We start from the raw sequence: 23,462 nt of genomic DNA on the forward strand, positions 1-23,462 counted from the left end.
ATTGTATTATAAGTAGTGAGCAGGGGCAGACTTAGTGATTTGGAGGCCCTAGGCAGAGGCCAGTCTGAGACCTGCCAGTTGCACCCCTCCTAAAAATGTGTCTATGGGATTTATAGTAAAGACATGCTATTTAACTGTAAAAAAAAATTCACCTTTTAATCTGCCATGAACACAACCAGTCATGATGTTTTCATCAAATTTGTCAAACAAATCACTTCAAAAAGTAGGTTACCTTTGCACGTTGATTAAAAATAATTCCATAATTCCAGCATCCGCCAACAATAGTCTGACAAGCCATAATCATTTTGTCCAGACAGTATCAGCTACATGGCCTACACGTACATGTCCTCTGCCTCGACAACATTGGCATGTTATCAGCAGCACTTGTCTTTATTACTAAAGAAATGCAAATTGTATCCCTCAATAGTCTAAGTGCCCAGGACTGGGTTTCTATCAAGCTAACAGGGGCGGCAGGTAGCCTAGCGATTTAAGAGCGTTGGGCCAGTAACCGAATGATCGCTGGTTCAAATCCCAAAAACGACTAGGTGAAAAATCTATGTGCCCGTGAGCAAACCACTTAACCCAAATTGCTTGTGTAAGTCGCTCTGGATAAGAGCGTATACTAAATGACTCAAATGTAACGAAGTATGGAATTGTTTTAAGATGGTCATTTAGCTATTTTGATTTAGAATTTTAGGACCCTTGTAAATACACATTTTATTTTTATACATTTGATAAAACATTGAATTTGGCCTTTCTACTATTAGCCCATAGAAGTGCATTGAATAACTGATTCATACATCGAAAAACATGGTAAAAAAATATTTTGAAGTGTCTGACCTATATCTGAGAGAGATATAAGAAATCAAAAAAAAATTATAGTGGAATTACCCTTATACCTTTACGTGGAAATGCCCTATTCACTTACATACATTTTTCTGCCCTTTCGGGAGTCGTAGAGAAAAACGGAGAACACCATAGTGTTTGTGAATATCATATTTAGAGTGTAGCCTAAACGGCTCGAATGCTCCAGATGTTTTCGTGAGAAGACAGATTTTCGGTATGTCTCCTGGTCTGACAAACACCGCTGTAGCTCGGACACCTTCCACCGCGGATGCTGACGCGGATGCTGCTGACGCAGATGATGCTGACGCGGATGCGGTGAATGGTGTCTGAGCTACAGCGGTGTTTGTCAGACCAGGAGACATACCGAAAATCTGTCTTCTCACGAAAACATCTGGAGCGTCCGTGCCCATGCAAGCTTAAGACGGATTAGGATGGATTTTTAAAATGTATTTATTGTGCGGACCGTGGGGGTGCCTCAAACTTTTTTATTTTTATTTTTTTATTTTATAAATAAAAAAATTATGCCCAGCTTGATTTGAGTCCTGAATCAATTGCCTCTTCTCCCTAATAGTAAGTCATTGAGACATTGCTTTTGAATGCGTTAATTAGATAATATAGAAATGGTTTCGGATGAGGGTTATGGTATTTTAAATGAGAGAGTATTTATGTTAAACAGTGGAGAGGGATGTTGTTTTACTGAATGAATAGTGTGTTTGTGTGGAACAGAGGCTCTCCAAAGGGGATTCGCGAGGAGGCCTTGTGATTTGTGCTCCGACCACACAGGAAATTGGGGCAGCTCATATAGAGGAGTTTTTCATTCGGTCCATACTGTTTTCCCTTCACATGCAGCTTTCTTTCACTTCAGTATTGACTACTAAAAACCACCACCTATCACTGCTCATGCTTACCTTGCTCATTCAGCTATCACCATACATTTACCCAGGGGCGCAACTTTGGTTGTGGTCCTAAAGCACACCGTGCCTCATTTTGTATTACATTCCAATGATAAAACTTGGTGGGACAAAAACTGGGTGGGACAAAAATGCAATTTCAGAATGTGGGGTGGGGGGACATGTCGACCCCAGTGAAAGTTGGGGCCCCTGCATTTACCTCACACACTCATTCCTCACAGCACAGAGAGAACCCACTCACCCAACTTTCAATACACATAATAATATCCATTTAGTTGCCTGGTTACCCAACGTTGAATTGAATTCTACGTTGGGCAGAAATGAGCGTTTTGAATCAGGAAAGTTTCCTCTCGCGACCTCTACAAGCCATAAAGTTAATATTTGAACGTACTTTAACGGTAGTCTGTGCTGTTGGTCCTTTTGGCGGTAGGAATGTGAGACAATATAGCCACAGGAAAGTACAATAACATCAACTTTTCAAACCACTGGTTGTGAGTTCAGATTCGTATCACCTGAAGCATGCCAGAACCATGTAAACACTTGCAGGAGCTCGTCATGCGTTTCCTGCATGTATTTTTATCTTGTTCTCATGCTTCAGGTGATACAAATCTGAACTCACAACCAGTGGTTTGAAAAGTTGATGTTATTGTACTTTCCTGTGGCTATATTGTCTCACATTCCTACCGCCAAAAGGACCAACCGCACAGACAAATAGTAAAGTACGTTCAAATATAATTGTATTCAACATTCTGGTTTGTAGAGGACGTCAGAGGAAACTTTCCTGATCCAGACGCAAAATTCGATGCAGTTCATCATTGGGTAACCAGTCAAGCATTTAGCAGATACGTATCCAAAACTACTTAGTCATACATTTAACTTATGGGTGGTCCCGGGAATCGAAACCACCTATCCAGGCTTTGCAAGCGCCATTCTCCGCCAACTTAACTACAGATTTCTCATGTATTCCCTCTGGTCCCAAAGAACAACACAGACCTGTGAAGAGGTGATTTATAGAGAGAAGTGATACAACAGAAGAGCAGTCACTAGGCCAAAGCCATGCCATGTCAGACTGACTGGGCCCTAACCTGGAACTGTTTTCGGTGTATGTAGTCACGTTAGGCTGACTGCCCTGTGAAAACCAGCAGCGGTGTTTAGATATATTACAGTATAAATAGCCAGGAGTAATGGGCCAGCTAGGGGGAATTCGCATGAGCTTTGGGGAGTAGAAAACGTTTTGTCCCCCCCAAAGCCATGCCTTCCATTTTAAAGCTGATGAAATCTCATACCATAAAATGCCTGGAATTTGAGAAAGACCAGCTTTGAAATATATTTAAGGGGGGCTTTCCGCAAAGAGGTTTCAGATGGGTGGGAGCATTGTGCTGTTGGACTAGTCTAACAACTATAGATGTCCATTCTTGTCAGAGGAAGAGCCAAGCAAATGGAAATGGATTGTTTTTCAGATCAATAAAAGTCTCAATTTTGTGCAATAACCCCTCACTTCAAGCGGTGGGTCAGGTGGACTACATGGCTAAATAATGGAGAGGAAAGGACTGGAGAGGCCTGTTCACTGTCTAGGATATTATTACACAGAGCTAATTCTTCCGGTTTTGTATGGCCGTTCAAAAGTTTTAGTGAGGTCCACACACTCGTGTGAGACGGAGGGGGAGGCGCTTTACCGTGAACTCTAACAGGACGTGTTGGCAGGACACAGTCAGGAAGTCATTTTTTTAGCATGATTATCTATGATTCAATGAAATATGGACTGCTTTGTCTCTTGATATTACGAATGTGCTTAGAAATGGGGAAGGTCTCGGCCAAGTCTCCCCCTTTCCATTTGGTACAGCCCTCTGCTCCTCTTTCCCTCCCACTCCCCCTTATGGTAATGCTGCTGTGACATCACCACTAAACACAAGGGCTGTGAGTGGCTGCTAAAGAAATTCCAGGCTGCTGGCTCCTCCCACCCCTCCCTAAGGTTTGAAAGGTGTGCAGTGTTTGAGCAGTCTTCCGCTCATTGCAGGAGTACAGAGTCCAGCGTGCATTCTCTGAATCAGTGTGTCTCTCTTCCCATCTCTGTGGCTTTTACCACATTGGAGCGCAGCACTATCTTTCTCATTGTGCATGTTGGAGTGTCGGCAGCCTGCTTGTGCTGTGTGAGGATGGGGGGATGATGGTGGATGGGAGGAAAGAAGTCTGAAGCAAGCGTGATGCTGCGGTGCTGTTGAGCCAGCATTTCACCCCGGGGCTGACTGCTGCAGGATCACCCCCAGAGGGACTTTTCCAGCTAACCTCTTACATCTCAGCCACCACTGGACATTTTATATTTTAGAAGGGGGGGACCAGTGAACCCCTCTTCACTCCACTTTCCCCAGCCCTTTTATTTTCTACTGGACTGATGGAGCTACAGAGGGCGACCAGTATGCCTGGCCCCTTGTCCCCAGGGCATCTCTCTCCAGGGTCCCACTCCCCAGGGGCCCTGTCCCCTTCTTCTGGGCCTGGCCCCTCTCTAGCTTCCAGCCCTGGCCCTGATCCGGGCTACTCCGCCAAACAGGCTGCCTTCAACTACAACCAGCTGGAGGGCCGCTTTAAGCAGCTGCAAGGTAAGACTAGCAGGGAGGAAGGCAGAGCAGATCCCAGGGCTGTGTTGTCCAGCGTTGCTATGCATGCTAACGTTAGTGGATGAACAAGCGGCAGGCTCTGTAGTATCAGGCTCGTAAAGATGTGGGATTTCATGGTGGCAGGTGAAGCACTTGTAAATTTCAGGATGACGGGGACTTTGTGTTGTCTGTCTGATAGGAGGTCCCAGCATCCTCCTTAATTCACTGAGCGGGAGAGGAAGAGCTCTCCGAGATCATGAGGTAATGACGGACGTGCTCCAGCACCTAATGAAATATTGATGAGGTAGTGCAGGGAGGGAAGAGAAGAGGACTGGGTGACAGCTACATGTGTAAAGAGACACCTTTTTAGGGAGACCACGGAGGGAAAAAATCAGGAAGGAAAGAGCCATTTTAAAAATGTGCCTTTCAGACGAGACCGTACCCACCCCCTTCTCAACACTAATCTTCAACTCTCTACCGTAGCGCTCCCCAAAACACCAAACAACATGGCTGTAGCTATTGGCTGTTCCAAGACAACAATGGCAGAACAGAGGAGTGGGAGGGGCTTTGTAAGCAGCATTGTGCTGGAGGAGGAGAGCAATAGCATCGTGCCATGTTAGACGGTGTTGTGGAACTATTTGACAGTGTAGGAGAGCCCTAGCATTGCTCCGTGTTAGATGGTATGTTTTGGAGCTGTAAACCAGACGGGGAGTCTCGTGTTGCCTTGTTTTGCATCACATTAGAGGTTGAAAGAGGGCTTTGATGAGCACACTCCACTGAGCATGCTCCCAACAGAGGGAAGAGCATCTGAGCCTCTCTCTGTCCCGTGCAGTCTGCCTGCATGCCACAGCCCTGCCTGCTCATTGAAGTGTGTTTGGGTCTGTCAGTGCTGCTCTTGTTCCCCTTCTTATATGCAAAACCTAAAGAACAAAGTGGACTCTCTTATCTATGCATAGTCACTTTACCCCTACCTACATGTACAAATTACCTCATCTAACCTGTACCCCCGCACATTGACTCGGTACCGGTACCCCCTGTATATAGCCTCATCATTGTTATTTTATTGTGACTTAAAAATGTGGTTTAGTTAGTAAATATTTTCTGAACTCTATTTTCTTACAACTGCATTGTTGGTTAAGGACTTGTAAGTGAATACTGTTGTATTCGGCGCATGTGACAAATACAATTTGATTTGACTTCCAGCACCCAAGTTTGCTGAGATAGAAGTCGTGTCTCAGAGAATAATACAAACACAGCCTATAAGAGCATCTGTTCTCTCTGGCGCTTTCTGTTTGTTGACTCAGGTCCTATGGGCTTGGATGGCTTATTCTTTATTTAACCAGGTGAGTTGACTAAGAATACCCTCTCATTTGCAGCAACGACCTGGGGGAAAGTTAGTTGTCTTGTGCGCAGAGCTATGACGCACCAGGAGGTCACAACAGGAGCTAACATGAGGCACTGGGTGGAGCAGGAGACAGATGTTCAGAGCAGAGCGCGACACACACAAACACAGAACACACTTGACGGCACAGCCAGAAGAGGACTGGCCACCCCTCAGAGCCTGATTCCTCTCGAGGTTTCTCCTAGGTTCTGGATTCCTAGGGAATTTTTCCTAGCCACTGTGCTTCTTCATCTGCATTGCTTGCTGCTTGGGGGTTTAGACTGGGTTTCTGTATCGCACTTTGTCATCTGTTGACATAAAACGGGCTTTATAAATACATTTGATTGATTGACAGTCTCATGCAAACACCATGTACAGTATGAATACACACACAAATCATTGCAGACGCCAGGGAATGAATGAGGGATATTATTTATGAGAAGATACTTTATTAGCTTACATAGTAAAATATGTTTGAGATGAGGTGTTAGAGAATGATGCATGTTGCTGTCAGTCCCTTCACGCTGTGGTTTCATTAGCATGCTAGTGACAGACCTGAGGCCTCTGGACCTCCTCAGACACCCTATGGAACCCATGACTTTTACGAGCCGTTGTCATCGTGAGACTGAGTGTCCCCTGATTTTAATATGAATCACTGCATCTCTGACAGCACGGAATCTTTCACTCCACACAGAGATATGGGACAGGGGAGGTACACCGCCAAAGTATTGTGGCAAGGCTGAGATAGTGTTGAAATGTGGCAGATTTGGTCTGTCGCTTATTGGACTTTTGCATTAGCTTTCTCTGTAGTTCACAGAAGGGTGCTAACCCAATTAACAACTGTCCCGTTTGGCTACATATTTGTGTCTGCGTTCAGCATGGAGAACACTAGCTCATGATAAGCGCTCTGTGTGTACCCACTTCGGTGTTTAGCACTGGACTTGAAGGTACCGATTTAAAATGTTGGTTTGGTTTCTGGGGCCAGTCCATTAGTAGGGGGCTCTGGGTCAGCTCTAGTGCCTCACTGAAAAGATTGCTTGGCGCTAAATGTGTCAGTTCAGTGAAACCACTCCTAAATAGCATTATCAGCCTGGTAATGCCACAGACAGACTACACCACCCCCATGTGCTGTCAGGGTCATGATGAATGAATAACCAACTATTGAAATGGATGACAGGGTGGAAGAGGAAGGAAGTTGGCATCTTTTATTAAAGTGCCAATCATTGCTGCATTCCCAGCGCAAGGCAAACAATGGCACAGTGGAGAGCCATGCCTGTTGTGCTGCTTTGATTGTACTGTATATCGAAGTGATGAAGATGCTGTTAGTTCCTATTCTGGTGTTACTTGTGCCGCAATGCTACTCTAATGAAAAACAGTATCTGTCAGGTCAAGTGTTTTACCTGTGGTAGCACATACATTATTTCAGGTGGCAGAACATATTTCAGGTGGCAGAACATATTTCAGGTGGCAGTACAGTATGTCTTCAGATTTCACACTACACCAGAAGTCTTATGTCCTTGGTGGTTGTGTAGGGATGGAAGGACTGGGAGGCCATAGTGCCACAGTTCTGCTCCCTGAAGGATGGTGTAACATGAGCTTGGTGGAAAGTGTAAATCCTGCATTTCCTGGAGCTGTGCTGAAGGTTAGGGAGTGCCAGAGAAAAACTAATGGCAACCCGATGACACGTCAGGCCTCCCAAAAGGTCTTAATGATTGATTTCTCAGAACAGGAAGACTCCGGTCTTTGCCATTCTAAGAACTTCATTTCAAAATGGCCACCAGCAGGTCCATAAATAACAGACAGCAATGACGGAGGCTGAGTTTATCAGACATGAGCTAGAAAAACCCAATGCTGCTGATGCTTGCATTGAATTGATCTCTCTATCCATCATATGACCTCATACGTCTGTCTGGCAGTGAAAGTACTGGCGCTAGAGGAAATGACAGACATTTGGCAACATACAAAGTGAGTGTGGATAGTCATAAGTCTTCTGGGAGGGAAGAAAAACCTCAAATGCTCTAAAGGGCTGTAGACTTTATGAATATCAAACGTAAGGTCACCAGATGGGTGTGAGGTAGTCAAAGTTACACTGTATAGGCCTACAGGTTCAGGTTGGCATAGTTACACTGTACAGGCCTACAGGTTCAGGTTGGCATGGCTACACTGTACAGGCCTACAGGTTCAGTTTAGGTACAGCTATCAAATAAGTGTAGCCTACCTGTGTGGTTTTGGAGCTGTGCCATTTGAGGAATGTAGGCAGGTGCCTGGGTATGTCACAGGAATGAGACCATGTGATGTTGGTATATCAGAGGAATGTAGTTGAGGACATGTATGGTAGGGACACTCTTAGATAAGCTCGGCTAAACCATTAATCAAGATATTTGTGTGATCATAGATAGAGCAGACGTTTCCTTGAACTGGATAGGCGTCAACTCTTCCCCAGATGACTTTCTATTGTTCTCTGTGGATGTGATAACCCCAAGGCCCTATTATCACACTGTAGCCTACATAATAATATTATGTCCCCAGTCCCTAACGGCTGCCCCGAGAACAGCATTGCACAAATACTTGATTGTAATTGTACACAAGGACAAAGTCCAAACTCTGTTCAAGAGCGTTAAGTGGCCAATGGATGCTAGTCAGCTTCAGCAGGCCGTTCGAGGCCAGGCTACACTTCCCTGTCTGGGACTGTCTCAACAGACCCATCAGGTCTAGCAGAAAGCTTGCCAGGCACAGGCCTTGGTAGCCAGCGTCAGGAGGGATCTGATCTAAAAAGCTGCTTTTGGCCAGCAGTAGAGCAGAGTCCAGCCTGAGCCAACAGTCAACCAACCGCCTCAATGACCCTCTGTTCTGCTCTTGGCTCCAACTCGCTCCGATTTGGAGAAAGTCCACAGGGTGAGACACTGGTTGAATAGAGTGAGGGCCATGTCAGAGGCCATATCTGCCTTATAGGAGACTGACTTACTCCCCTTGAGCCACACTGCGTGGAACCCCCTAAACCCCATCAGGGGACTCCAGATCCCCCTGACAAAGGAGGTCGCATTGGCCCATCAACTCCAGGCCAATGCAGTGTGGCTCAGACTGTTATCATTGGGAGTGGAGTGACACTGACTAGGAATGCTGAGATGACAGGCAGACTCATTCAGCTATCAAGAGAGGAAACAACCCAGGCAACAGAAAAGGAGCAAAGCTCATTGGAAGGCCTGGATTGAGATGGTATCAGTATTGTCAGATGTAATTGGTTGTCAAAGGCCTGCTTGGCCCTCAGTGTGTTTTGGAGCGGTTTTGGACAGTGGGGTGTCCCTGCTTCTAGTTGAGATGTGCCGGTTTTCAGTTTCCTGTGCAAATACCCACGTACACACCCTCTGACATTTTAGATTGGATCTTTGCATAACTTAGTTTATTTTTTTATTTTACAGTAAAACACTGAAATTGAACACAGCGTCTTAAGATAAAGCACTGCCAGGACGATAGTACACCCCTGCTCCCACCCACCCAGGACATCTACTCTAAACTGTGATGAAGGCCCCCAGCATCAAGGACCCCACACACCCCAGCCAAGAGCTGTTCTCTCCCTTACTGTCGGGCAGACTGTATTGGACCATCAGGTCTGATACCAACAGGCTCAGAGACCGTTTCATCAGACTGCTGAACACTTGAACTGGAGTGACCACATGCTCTGATTCTCCACACCTTAGCACACATGCACTCACTCATGCACACAGACATACGCATACATTCATGCTACACACACATCACAACTGTTGCTACCAGACTCTTATTATACTGCTCAGTTTATACGCTGCCCCCATCCCCCCTTCCCCAATACATATGTAAATATTGGACTATAAATGGTGCCTTCCTGTATTATACTTATGCAAAAAATATATATATTCCGCTGTCATTTACTTTGTTCGTATTCTTATCTTTTGTAATTTATTGTTGTATTGTCGAAGGAACCTGCAAGTAAGCATTTCACTGGACGATGTATACCATGCGTAGCCCATACAAACGACTAATACAACTTCAATAGTAGGTACACCCTGGTCTTGCCTGTTCTCCTCAGAGAATAAACAGACTAACTTTCTGACTCCAAAGGTCAACTTCACCAATTAACTGAAGTGTTGCTACATGGGATCCTCTTTCAGGTCATAACGGTTGATCCGTTGAGGCTAAACCTCTAGAGCAGAGCAAGGCAGGCTGATCTGCTTAATAATCTTTGTAGGCAGAGACAGCTTTGTTACACTCAGAGAAGAGGTTTGTCTCAACATGACCTTCTGTATCAAGAGCCTTGGCGTTTAACGTTGTGAAGAAAATAAACAAATTAAGTGGTGTTGAGAAAATGTGTAGGCGGGGCATCCACACTGTCTGTACAGCGACCGTCTTGGTAAGTACCAGGGCTCGAGCCCAAATTCCAGCCTGGTGAAAGGCATGGGAGCAGGGATTTTGGTCCGGATGCGTTGGGAACGTGAGTTTGGATATGTATACACAATCCAGATCAAACAGCCGAAAGCCATGTTTGTGTTAGTTCACTCTCTCATCACTGTTATGAAGACTGAGTTAGACTAAAGCAGACCAGGCTGGTCTGTCTCTCCAGTACGCTACAGGGTGTGGCTGGAAGAGAGACTGTCTGTTTCGTGTGTGTCTCACATGAGAGGGTCTCAGAAAGCCCATAGTTTCAGAAGCATCTCTCTCTCTCTGTCTCTGTCTCTCTCATATATATTTATTTATTTAAGACAGATGTTTGATATAATGAGCGTTTCTATCTCCAGGCTTGTGGGCTTTACCTCCGCTAGAATAGCACCTACACACAGCCTTGGCCTCTGTATAGGGGAACATCGGTTATTGTAAGACGTTTCATTTTATACCTGGGCTATCTGCAATACGAACAGAAAAAGGAGTGGACGTTTTATTGGAAGTCCGTAGCTTGTCAGTCAGAAGGAGCTCCAGTTTCAGTATGGAAAACCCATTGTCCTAATGTAATATCCTAGGTAGCATATTGTACAGTACATGCTGTTTTTGTTTCACTGTAAAATGTGATATACAGTGAGTGGACAAAACATTATGTACATGCTCTTTCCATGATTTACTGACCAGGTGAAAGCTATGATCCCTTATTGATGTCACATGTTAAATCCACTTCGATCAGTGTAGAAGAAAGGGAGGAGACAGGTTTGAGACATGGGTTGTGTATGTGTGTCATTCAGAGGGTGAATGGACAATACAAAATATTTAAGTGCCTTTGAACACGGTATGGTAGTGCCATGCACACCGGTTTTTGACTCTCAACAGTTTCTCGTGTGTTTCATGAATGGTCCACCGCCCAAAAGACATCAAGCTAACGCGACACAACTGTGCGAAGCATCCCTGTGGAAAACTTTCGACACCTTTGTAGAATTCATGCCCCGACGAAGGTGTTCTTAATGTTTTGTACACTTGATCCTTCCTACAGAGTTTTAAATGGGGACTAAAACTAAACGCTGCTGCTTTCTTAAAGCTTGGTCAGTGTGTTTGCTTTGGATTTCTTCTCCATCCCTAAAGCAACAGAGAAGGTCTAGGATGTGCTCTGAGCCTCTCCTCTCCCTCCCGCTCTCCATATGACGTTCTGACTGCCGTAGTCGACTCTGCCTGCCATCCCCTCACTCCACCAAGGAAGACTCATTAAACAGATTAACAGCGCTAATATATCCTGAACAGCCCTTGTTCCACACATGAGTGGAAAATGTTGACATGTGAGCGATTATGTAGCTGTTCATATATTTTGGTTCTGCTCAGAACGTTAGCTAGGTGGCAGTCGCGCTTGAAATTATGACTAATTCATTACTTGTAGTATTTATTGTCACTCTGAGAATTGTGCCGCATTCCCTGTGAACAGCGTCATGTGTTCTTTATTTAACTGCATCAGAAGGCTTGTCTTAATTTTTTAGCTACGGTCTTCTGTCTGATCAAACACACAGCTTTAGATGCAAAAATGGACAGTAGTTTGTGGACTTAAGCAAATCATACGCTGTATTCTCAGTCATATCTGTTGCTGTAAGCTCTTCTCTGAATGAGTGAATAGTCATCTAGAAACCAGCTGCAAAAATGATGAACAAAGTTCACTCACAGATGTGGTTATGGAAGCGTATACAGGAAACACTTTATACATTCTTTCATTTTTCAACTGGAATCCTGAGTGTATCAATTGAGTAATAAACAGGAATGATATTTCCCTTGTGAGGCCACACAGCTCTCGCTGTAAAACTCTGTACTAATACAGTGAAGGGAGACATGCAGTATTGGTTGACCAGCCGTGACGTACAAACCTGACCGGAAAATGCTGTCTTTTTTGTTGTTGATTGGTGACTGTTTTTATGGTTAATGCTATCTGGGATCCTTTGGACTTGCGTACCATAAACCCTTACCCTAACCGTAACCCTTACCTTAACCATTTACAATGTCAACTTCAATGGGGTTAGGGACATCCCAAGGATCCCAGATGGCAAGGACCCAATTTTTATATTCCTGTTAAGTAAAATTAGGTCCCTGTTGAGGGGCCTGCCAGTCTGTCTCTCTGTTCGACACAGTGTGCCAGCTATGATGTGGGCCCAGCAGAAAGGGCTTTGACACTGTGGCAGCCTTGTTTGTCCTTCAACTGCTCTCTCTCGCTGGTATTGGGTGTGCACCCTGCCCGGAGCAGGAAGTTGAGAAATGACAGATTTATAAGGGGAAACACTGTAGCCTACATGAGAGGGAGGCCGGGATAAAACATTTGGGAATATTTCCCCAGGGGTGTGAGGTTGTATACTTGGTTTAGATGCAGGGGTGCACAGCTGTGTCCTGTAAAACAGCACTCCCTAGCTGGACAAGCAGGGTTGTGTAAACCTACAGTTAATCAGTCTGTAAGTATAAACTGAAGTCATCTGAAACCTTCCATCCATCCTGTGTCATTTGCACAGCTATCTTTAACAGGACAGTGCCACAGAGTATTCCAAATTGAATACACTTAAGGTGTCCGCATTTAAAAAAAAATATATATATATACTACGGGAGGGTGTTGCTATGGTGACCAGTGAGCTGAGGTAAGGTGGGGCTTTACCTAGCAAAGACTTATAGATGACCTGGAGCCAGTGGATTTGGCAACGAAGAGCATACAGGTCGCAGTGGGCCAGCCAACGAGAGCATACAGGTCGCAGTGGTGGGTAGTATATGGGGCTTTTGTGACAAAATGGATGGCACTGTGATAGACTACATCCAGTTTGCTGAGTAGAGTGTTGGTGGCTATTTTGTAAATGACATCGCCAAAGTCAAGGATCGGTAGGATAGTCAGGTTTACAAGGGTATGTTTGGCAGCATGAGTGAAGAAGGCTTTGTTTTGCGAAATAGGAAGCCAATTCTAGGTTTAATTTTGGATTGGAGATGTTTAATGTGAGTCTGGAAGGACAGTTTACAGTCTAACCAGACACCTAGGTATTTGTAGTTGTCCACATATTCTAAGTCAGAACCGTCCAGAGTAGTGATGCTAGTCGGGCAGGAGGGTGCGGGCAGCAATCGGTTGAAAAGCATGCACTTAGTTTTACTAGCATTTAAAAGCTGTTGGAGGCCACGGAAGGAATGTTGTATGGCATTGAAACCCATTTGGAGGTTTGTTAGCACAGTGTCCAAAGAAGGGCCAGAAGTATACAGAATGGTGTCGTCTGCGTAGAGGTGGATCGGAGAATCACCAGCAGCAAGAGCGACATCATTGATTTATGCAGAGAAAAGAAAAGAGAATTGAACCCTGTGGTACCCCCATAGAGCCTGCCAGAGGTCCGGGCTACAGGCCCTCCGATTTGACACATTGAACTCTGTCTGAGAAGTAGTTAGTGAACCAGGCGAGGCAGTCATTTGAGAAACCAAGGCTATTGACTCTGCCGATAAGAATGCGATGATTGACAGAGTCAAAAGCCTTGGCCAGGTCGATGAAGACTGCCGCACAGTACTGTCTTTTATCGATGGCAATTATGATGTCGTTTAGGACCTTGAGTGTGGCTGAGGTGCACCCATGACCAGCTCGGAAACCAGATTGCATAGTGGAGAAGGTACGGTGGGATTTGAAATGGTCGGTGATCTGTTTGTTAACTTGGCTTTCGAAGATTTTAGAAAGGCAGGGCAGGATGGATATAGGTCTATAACCGTTTGGGTCTAGAGTGTCTCCCACTTTGAAGAAGGGGATGACCGCGGCAGCTTTCCAATCTTTGGGGATCTCAGATGATCTGAAAGAGAGGTTGAACAGGCTAGTAATAGGGGTTGCAACAATTTCGGCGGATAATTTAAGAAAGAGAGGGTCCAGATTGTCTAGCCCAGCTGATTTGTAGGGATCCAGATTTTGCAGCTCTTTCAGAGCATCAGCTGTCTGGATTTGGGTGAAGGGGGGGGGGGGGGGGTTGGGGCTTGGGCAAGTTGCTGCAGGGAGTGCTGAGCTGTTGGTAGGGGTAGTCGGGTGAAAGCATGGCCAGCCGTGGAAAATGCTTATTGAAATTATCGATGATCGTAGATTTATCGGTGGTGACAGTGTTTCCTAGCCTCAGTGCTGTGGGCAGCTGGGAGGAGGTGCTCTTATTCCTCATGGACTTTAGGATACAGACCCTTTACAGTGTCCCGCATGCTTCCTAGACGAAACAATTGGGTTTAGTCTACGCCTCTTCGTCTGTTGGTCAACAGTAAGAATTGTTCAAAAGTCTTTGTCATTCAATGAGATACGACTCGTTTTCATGCACATTTTTTCATTGAAAAATACACCACCAAAGATCTTAGTTAGTGTAAAATTGCAGGTATAAGATCTCTTTGGCAAAAACGTCAAAACTAATGACAGATTTCTTGAGTTATCTTAGATTAGTTCAGACTATTTTGAGGAAGTGTATACTGGCTATGGCGTCTCAAAATTGACATAGTACTATTGCCACTTTTTCTAGTTTTTCAAGCAAAGCTCTTTTAAGGAAGCATTCGGTTGTAAAGTTAATGTCTTATGTAGACTTTTGGTAGCTGAGCCGTTGTATGACCTGCAGTCAACATCTCTTCCAATTACCGTCCCTGACACCACATGTTTTTTTTTGAATGTCTCAGCGTAACTCAATGTTTATTTTGGTATACCGGCTTTGTGTATTTTGATGAATTGTCTCTTGGACAAAGTCCCACTTCCTCCCAACCAGATGCAGATATAATTAACCTCTCTAGGGCAGGTGGCACCAAATCGTCCCACCTACGTAACAGCCAGTTGAATCCTGTGGCGCGATATTCAAATACCTTAGAAATGCTATTACTTTAATTTCTCAAACATATGACTATTTTACAGCATTTTAAAGACAAGACTCTCGTTAATCTAACCACACTGTCCGATTTCAAAAAGGCTTTACAACGAAAGCAAAACATTAGATTATGTCAGCAGAGTACCCAGCCAGAAATAATCACACCCATTTTTCAAGCTAGCATATAACGTCACAAAAACCCAGAAGACAGCTAAATGCAGCACTAACCTTTGATGATCTTCATCAGATGACACACCTAGGACATTATGTTATACAATACATGCATGTTTTGTTCAATCAAGTTCATATTTATATCAAAAACCAGCTTTTTACATTAGCATGTGACGTTCAGAACTAGCATACCCCCCGCAAACTTCCGGCGAATTTACTAACAATTTACTAAATTACTCACGATAAACGTTCACAAAAAGCATAACAATTATTTTAAGAATTATAGATACAGAACTCCTCTATGCACTCGATATGTCCGATTTTAAAATAGCTTTTCGGTGAAAGCACATTTTACAATATTCTCAGTAGATAGCCCGGCATCACAGGGCTAGCTATTTAGACACCCAGCAAGTTTAGCCTTCACCAAACTCCGATTTACTATTAGAAAAGTTTGATTACCTTTGGTGTTCTTTGTCAGAATGCACTCCCAGGACTTCTACTTCAATAACAAATGTTGGTTTGGTCCAAAATAATCCATAGTTATGTTCCAACAGCGGCGTTTTGTTCGTGCGTTCAAGACACTATCCGAATGGTAAATAAGGGTCACGCACACGGCGCATTTCGTGACAAAAGATTTCTAAATATTTCATCACCGTACTTCGAAGCATGTCAACCGCTGTTTAAAATCAATTTTTATGCCATTTTTCTTGTAAAAAAGCGATAATATTCCGACCGGGAATCTGCAATTAGGTAAACAGACGAAAGAAAATACAGCATGGGGTCGACTCGGGCACGCGCCTAAGCCCTTTGTCCTCTGATCGGCCACTTGGCAAAGGCGATAATGTGTTTCAGCCAGAGGCTACCTCGATATCGTTCAGCTTTTTCCCGGGCTCTGAGAGCCTATGGGAGCCGTAGGAAGTGTCACGTTACAGCTAAGATCCTCACTCTTCAATAAACAGAGACAAGAAGAACGACACCTTGTCAGACAGGCCACTTCCTGTAAGGAATCTTCTCAGGTTTTTGCCTGCCATATGAGTTCTGTTATACTCACAGACACCATTCAAACAGTTTTAGAAACTTTAGGGTGTTTTCTATCCAAAGCCAATAATTATATGCATATTCTAATTACTGGGCAGGAGTAGTAACCAGATTAAATCGGGTACGTTTTTTATCCGGCCGTGTAAATACTGCCCCCTAGCCCTAACAGGTTAAACCGCAGTTTGCTAACAACAATCTGGGACGTGGCATTGGGGTGCTGTGCCACAAACAGGGTGAGGTTGCTAGGCTGCTGCTAGCTTCATTTACCGCTGCTGCCACCCCTCTTTATTCCTCTGTTTATCCTTTTACCCTTCCCTCTCACCATCATCCTTCTCTCACGTGAGATCAGGGGTGTCAAACTCATTTTGCCCTGTGGGCTGCATTCGGTCTTCAATGAGTTCCGGAGGGCCTCACCCAAAATTTGCAAAGCTTTGTCCTCTATCCATCGTTATATTATTATAGTATTTTCGATGTTCCCGGGCTATCTAGCTTTCATGTCAGTGATTAAAAGCGAGCTGGACACAGTCCAGGAACTGTATGAATGTAGGTCCTTTATCATTTATACACATATAACAATTGTTTATTTTATTACCCAAACCACCGTGGAACGGATTGGATGCCCTCGTGGCCGTATGTTTGACACCACTGCTCTAGATTCTAGATGAATGGGACACTAATAGGCTATGGCACTCTTTGCCCCAGGATTACGGTGGTAGCATGCCTAGAGAAAGAGTTCATTCTAGGATACAGATCCTGATTTCGCCAGCTCATTTAATAGGTATTGGCATCATTATTCAGGAAAGGTCATAAAGGCATATTACATTTGGCTGCAGTAGCCTACAGACTGCTGTTAAATGAAACAATGCAGTGTTGATTAGCTCTGTATTCTGGTGAGTGAGACACAATGTGACAGTGTTTTCCTGTGACTGGGTTATCCGGCGGTCACCGATGGCCTGGCTGTCCCCTAACAAACCGCGGCAGAGAGCTGCTCCAGGCGTCAGTATCATTGGACAGACAGGCAGAATGTCGTCCCGCCAGAGAGAGAGGAAGACGTATGTTTCTGGAAAAAGGTAGAAATGTAATTTGTTCAGTTATTTTGGTCTGAGGGCGAAAGTGACACATGGTCTGTACCGTACATTCCCTTCTTTCATTGTGTCAGGTTTCTCAGCACCAGAGATACTGTGTGGGCAGAACATGGAGAGAGGATTAGGTACTAGCTAGATATCCTGGCACGGTCTCAGCAATGTGGCCACACCCCAGCCTGGCCAGAGGCAGCTTTTGTTTATTATTATTAGTATTACTGTTATTAGCCACACACACACACACACACACACACACACACACACACACACACACACACACACACAGGCAGTGTGTTAAAGCCACTCTGTAAATAGCCCCTGCTGTTGGTTCAGCATTATTGATAAGCCACAGAGAGTAATTTAAGACTCCTCTCCTGATGTTGCGACTTGGGAGTTTTGATTATCTAGCAGAATGAATTCCTTTGTAGCCAATCAGCACAGTGGGCTAGCCTTTTCTGTTACTGCCTCTACAAACAGGCTTATACAATAAGTATTTTATGATTTTAATTTCATTTTATAGGGTAAGCAAGCAATTGCATTAGGCTAAAATAGAATTGTTCCATCTCATTCCCAGAGGCCTGGTCTGTGTTCTTTCGATTTTCAGTTACAGCTTTTTACAGTTTTGGCGACCAACAACCTTTTCCATTTTCCCCCACTGCAGTTTCTTTCGCTCTTCTTAGCTCACCGACTTTACTTTAAATCCTTTCACACTTCTCTGCATCACTAATGTGACACCTCATCTTGGCTGTGTAGCCTCCTTCTGTTAAAATCTCCTTAGTTGTGCTCCACTGAGCTCTGAGAGCAGGAAGTAAGTCCTCGTATGGCCAGGTGGACTCTGCTAAATGTCCCTGTGATGAAATATTTGGCTCAGATTACTAGTTTTTCGAGTCATCACCATCCGGGACCCCCACCCACCAAACGTATCCAAACTCATCCGGTGTCCCTGAAAGACGTGTCATTAAACAGAGACAGAGATCTCCTGTTTTGTCTGCATTGTCTCTCTTCGTTTGACACCTGTTTGGAATTGGGGACCTTGGACTTGGATGTCCTTTTCCGTAGTTAATTACCTCAGTCCATTTTGGATCCGTTTCACCTGAGGCCCTGCAGAGGCCTCTTTTTTACAGTCGGTGTCTGTGTGACTGCACAGACACATCCCACAACCATTTACTGAGGAACCAGAGAGATGTGACAATATCCATCTCTGTCATTTTGTCTTTTATCTCTTTCTTAGTCCTTTTCTTTTGCTCTAGTACCTAAGGCCACATCTTTTCCAGGCAGGGCTCTAAAGTGCCACCATTTTGGTCACATGCTACCAAATATTTTGCTGTGCGACCAACAGTTTTATTTTGGGAGCACTGTGTGATAAGTCTTTGCTGTACCGTTGTTTTCGAGTGCCCTTGAGAAACAAGCGCGTTCAGATTCGTTAGCTTCATGGTTGCACCATTACTACAGCAAAAATGGCTTGCTTCTAGACCAACCAGATTAAAAGATGTAACCTATTTATTATCGGCACAACATTTGTATCTTCCTCTAGTGGGGACCGCATTTTACACTCATAAATCATGTCATGGGTGGTTCTAAAACTACTTGCGCGCCGTTAACCATTTGTTTATACTTTGTTCAGTCACATTACCTCATTCGCTAGCAAGCTAACAACCTGGTAACTTTCCCAGTATATCCAAACATTTGGGGACATGGAAAGAAAGGACAGGAAGGGAAAGGGGGGGGATACCTAGTCAATTGTACAACTGAATGCATTCAACTGAAATGTGTCTTCGGCGGAAAGGAAACAGGATAGCTTCTTTAGGAGATCAATGATCACAGCAAAGAATGAATGACCGATCCCTTGTACCTCATCACAAACTTGATGTTTCTAATGAGACCGTGTACACTTTTCAATGGAATGCATCTCAATTGGAATATTGTGCTTTTACACAATGTAGAAAGATAATATTCCACAAATGGCTTTGTAATATCGATGACTGGTGTATCCAGATTTTTGCTTTTATAATAAACTGTCTTTACAGTGTTACAGCACAACATGTGCTTCAAAAGTAGCTAGAATTCATATAGGCTGTATCTTAATCAATTCAAAACATATATTTTATTTTCTGGTGCTCCTAAACTTCATGTGGTGCTCCTAACTTTCTAAAGTTGGGCGCAACAGTGCTACTAATGGCATTTTTTTTTATTTAGAGCCCTGCTTCCAGGCCTGATAGTTTGAATTTGCATTGCTATTGCTATTCAGTGTTTCCCCTATATTAATTTCAACCTGGACTCGGGGGTAGGTGTAACATAGTAGACAAATCCGGGACCCTCAAATTAGTATGTGTTAATTTGTGGATGTTCATCATCCATTTGGTATGATATGGCACGAATTACAATTTGGATGATATCTTACGTATTACAATTTGGATGATACGTTACGAATTGCAATTTGTATGATAAGTTGGGAATTTTCATTAAGAATTCCACTTTCTTGTGGCTAACGTTAGCTTTGGGGCTAAAGTTAGCTTTAGCCCCACCCAATGACCCCGTTTTTGCCTTCAGTAACCTTCTGCCATATGTAACCATAACAAATGTAAAATATCAACTAATTTCAGTGTCCTGGATTTTCATTTACTATTTTACATCTAGTCTGAGTCCAGGCTATTCATTGTTGCTATCACAGTATTCATTGTCCCCCCCCACTGCCTGTCAACAGTCACATGTAATAAAACAACTAGTCTTGGCATACTAATAGGAGGACTTAGCATTTCACCTTTTAGGTATTTTTCAGTTGATTTTTATGTAAGTAGTTGACATTGCGCACACAGTTATGTGATCAGGATGCCGTACAGAGTGGTTGTCTACAGATTGTGGTCTGGTCAGCAGTCCTGATAGTTTGGTAGACCTGTGTTGTGATTGGGGTCAGAGGAGGTTACGGTTTATACTCTGCAGGGCCAGAGCTCAGCTGCAGGTTGAGATAAGGAGTTATTGTGCGTGTGTGCACACTTGAGCGTGCGCGAGCTTGTGTTTGTGTGTGTGCGCCTGAGCATGTGCAACCGTATGTGTGTGTGTGTGTGTGTGTGTGTGTGTGTGTGTGTGTGTATATGTACATCTGTTGAGCGAAGGTTTCCCCTTCCTGTGTTCTGTTCTGGGCCAGATGCTCTGCCCTGCAGGAAACCCTGTTTACTGACACTCAGGACATGTCTAGCTCCACCCATATTCTCCATCTGTCTCTATCTCAGCTTCATTAAGAACACACATTTATTTTAGATGTATGCCCTTTTGTACTGCAACTGATTGTGTCAAAATGTATAATTACAACCTTGACCGGCACACAGGGTCATGTGTCACACAGCAAAATGTGAATGAACTATTTTACTTTGTTTTGTTATTGAAGTTACCTTTGATTCTGGTCCTTGATACTTTTATTTGGAATAGTATGTGATGCTGAGCTTATCTAGTCCCTTCCTGATTTCCAAAGCCGTTTTCCTGATTCACAAAGTCATGACTTGCCAAACCTAACATAGCAGGTGTGAAAGAAAAATCCTGAGCAGAGTTCCCACATCCGGTTTTCAGCAGGAAAGGAAGCTAAGTTGAATTCGCTGTATCCCTGAAAACCGGATGCATCCGGTTGATGGGAACTCCGCTAAGCCTATGAATAGCCTAATCTCTTGTGAACAGACTACATAAACATAAATTGTACTGTAGATATGTCACGGTACAAATGGAGTTCAGCAGCATTAGTTGTGGTGCTTGGGTTTTTCGACACTGGTTATTTGGACAAATCACAATTTCTCAGTGTGTAGTATCTTTTGAATTTCGGAAGGGGAGGTCGATTTAAGGCTGCCCCCCGGTTATCTCTAATTCAGAGGGGTTGGGTTAAATGTGGAAGACACATTTCGGTTGAATGTATTCAGTTGTGCAACTGACTAGATTTAAATCTCCTCTGTTAACATTATGGTCCCAGAACTTAACTGAGCATCTGACCCAATTATGCAAGCCTTTTAGTTCTGGGTTAACCAGCCTAACCACACACAGCCATGATCTAAACATGCAGCAAAGTGTCCCAGTGAAGGAGCCTTTAGTTAGCTAGTTAGCCCAGTCAGTGATAAGGCCTGATGCAGTCAGATGCAGCTTTGCATGTCATGGTGGAGAACACTGTCTGCATTGTCTCTGTGCTGCTCTGACTGGGCCCCACACAGCTCCCTCTGTCTCCCTGCCTCCATCTACCTCTGACTGGGCCTCCACAATGGGACACACTGCTCTCTCTGTCTCTCTGCCTCTGCCCTGCTCGCTGGGCACTGCGACTCATGAAAGCCACAAGAGGACCTGCGGCACTATCTACTGTACTATCTCTGGGACCAGGCTGTCAGGCCGTTGGACAGTCCTGTGAAGACGTAGCCTAGATGGAGCGAGCTGTTTGGCACCAGGGTTTAACCTACATGCTATATTAGCAGTCTGGTCACGCTGTGATGTCACAATGTCCTCTGAGCTAATGGCTGGCCTGGAGCTGGAGGGGAGAGTGCATCAGTGCACATTTGTTAACGGGTGTCGTTTCTTACAGTCTGCGAGAAGGAGACCCACCCTGATGGAGGGAGGTTGTGAAACTTCCTTTCAAAGCCAGATTTCCATGGCAACAGGCTTTGAGTTCATATGAGGAATAGCTTGCAAAGGTGTGTGTGTGTGTGTGTGTGTGTGTGTGTGTGTGTGTGTGTGTGTGTGTGTGTGTGATGATGACGACGTGTATGGCTAATGCAACAGGTATGGGCTGACCGGTGCGGCTGGTTTTCTTGGCCCAGTGACTGATGTTTATGGGCTCTGCAGTAGGGTGAGAAGCTAGACCACCCGTCATGCATGGGAACACTAAATTAGAACAACCCTGTGAGAACATGACCAGCTAAGACCGCTAACCACTAACAGCAAATGGCACGTACAGTAGGCCTACAGTATGAGGCACAGCTAGCTCACATTAGACCAGCGTATATGTAAAAATCACATTTTATTGGTCACATACACATACTTAGCAGATGTTCTTGAGGGTGTAGTGCAATGCTTGTGTTCCTAGCTCCAACTGTGCAGTAGTATCTAACAATTCACAACAATACAGACAAATCCAAAGTAAAATAATGGAGTTAAGAAATATACAGTACCAGTCAAGTTTTGAAACACCTACTCATTCCAGTGTTTTTCTTTATTTGTACTATTTTCTACATTGTAGAATAATAGTGAAGACATTAAAACTATGAAATAACACACATGGAATCATGTAGTTTGAGATTCTTCAAATTATCCACCCTTTGCCTTGATGACAGCTTTATACACTCTTGGCATTCGCTCAACCAGCTTCACCTGGAATGCTTTTCCAACAGTCTTGAAGGAGTTCCCATATTTGCTGAGCACTTGTTGGCTGCTTTTCCTTCACTCTACAATCCAACTCATCCCAAACCATCTCAAATGGGTTGAGGTCGGATGATTGTGGAGGCCTGGTCATCTGATGCAGCACTCCATCACTCTCCTTCTTGGTCAAATAGCCCGTACACTGCCTGGAGGTGTGTTGGGTCATTGTCCTGTTGAAAAACAAATGATAGTCCCACTAAGCGCAAACCAGATGGGATGGCGTATCGCTGCAGAATGCTGTGGTAGACATGCTGGTTAAGTGTGCCTTGAATTCTAAATAAATCAGACGGTTTCACCAGCAAAGCACCATCACATCTCCTCCTCCATGCTTCACAGTGGGAACCACACATGCGGAGATCATCCGTTCACCTACTCTGCGTCTCACAAAGACATGGCGGTTGGAACCAAAAATCGCATTTTGACTCGTCAGACCAAAGGACAGATTTCCACTGGTCTAATGTCCTTTGCTCGTGTTCCTTGGCCCAAGCAAGCCTTATTATTGGTGTCCTTTAGTAGTGGCTTCTTTGCAGCAATTTGACCATGAAGGCCTGATTCACACAGTCTTCTCTGAACAGTTGTTAAGATGTGTCTGTTTCTTGAACTCTGTGAAGCATTTATTTGGGCTGCAATTTCTTAGGCTGGTAACTCCAATGAACTTATTCTCTGCAGCAGAGGTAAGATTGAATATGTCCATAAACACTCCAGCCAGCTGGTCGGCACATGCTCTGACGACGCGACTAGGGATGCCATCTGGGCCGGTAGCCTTGAGAGGGTTTACATGTTTAAAT

General features: G+C 44.3%; 1 protein-coding gene across 2 annotated transcripts in view; it reads left to right on the forward strand.

Moving 5' to 3' along the window:
• The window catches only part of LOC115193640 (spectrin beta chain, non-erythrocytic 1), a 133,847-nt gene that overhangs the window by 46,377 nt on the left and 64,008 nt on the right, over nt 1–23,462 (forward strand). Inside the window, exon 1 of one of the 2 annotated variants that reach the window (XM_029752479.1) lies at nt 3,755–4,354. The exons of the other annotated variant lie outside the window; for it this stretch is intronic. Within the exon in view, the coding sequence (XP_029608339.1) occupies nt 4,150–4,354 (205 nt within the window). The 5' untranslated portion in view covers nt 3,755–4,149. Of the gene's footprint in view, nt 1–3,754; nt 4,355–23,462 lie in introns of those variants that run through there. 2 annotated transcript variants of the gene reach the window in all.

This window comes from Salmo trutta, chromosome 5 (assembly GCF_901001165.1).
Source record: "Salmo trutta chromosome 5, fSalTru1.1, whole genome shotgun sequence".
Classification (NCBI taxonomy): domain Eukaryota; kingdom Metazoa; phylum Chordata; class Actinopteri; order Salmoniformes; family Salmonidae; genus Salmo; species Salmo trutta.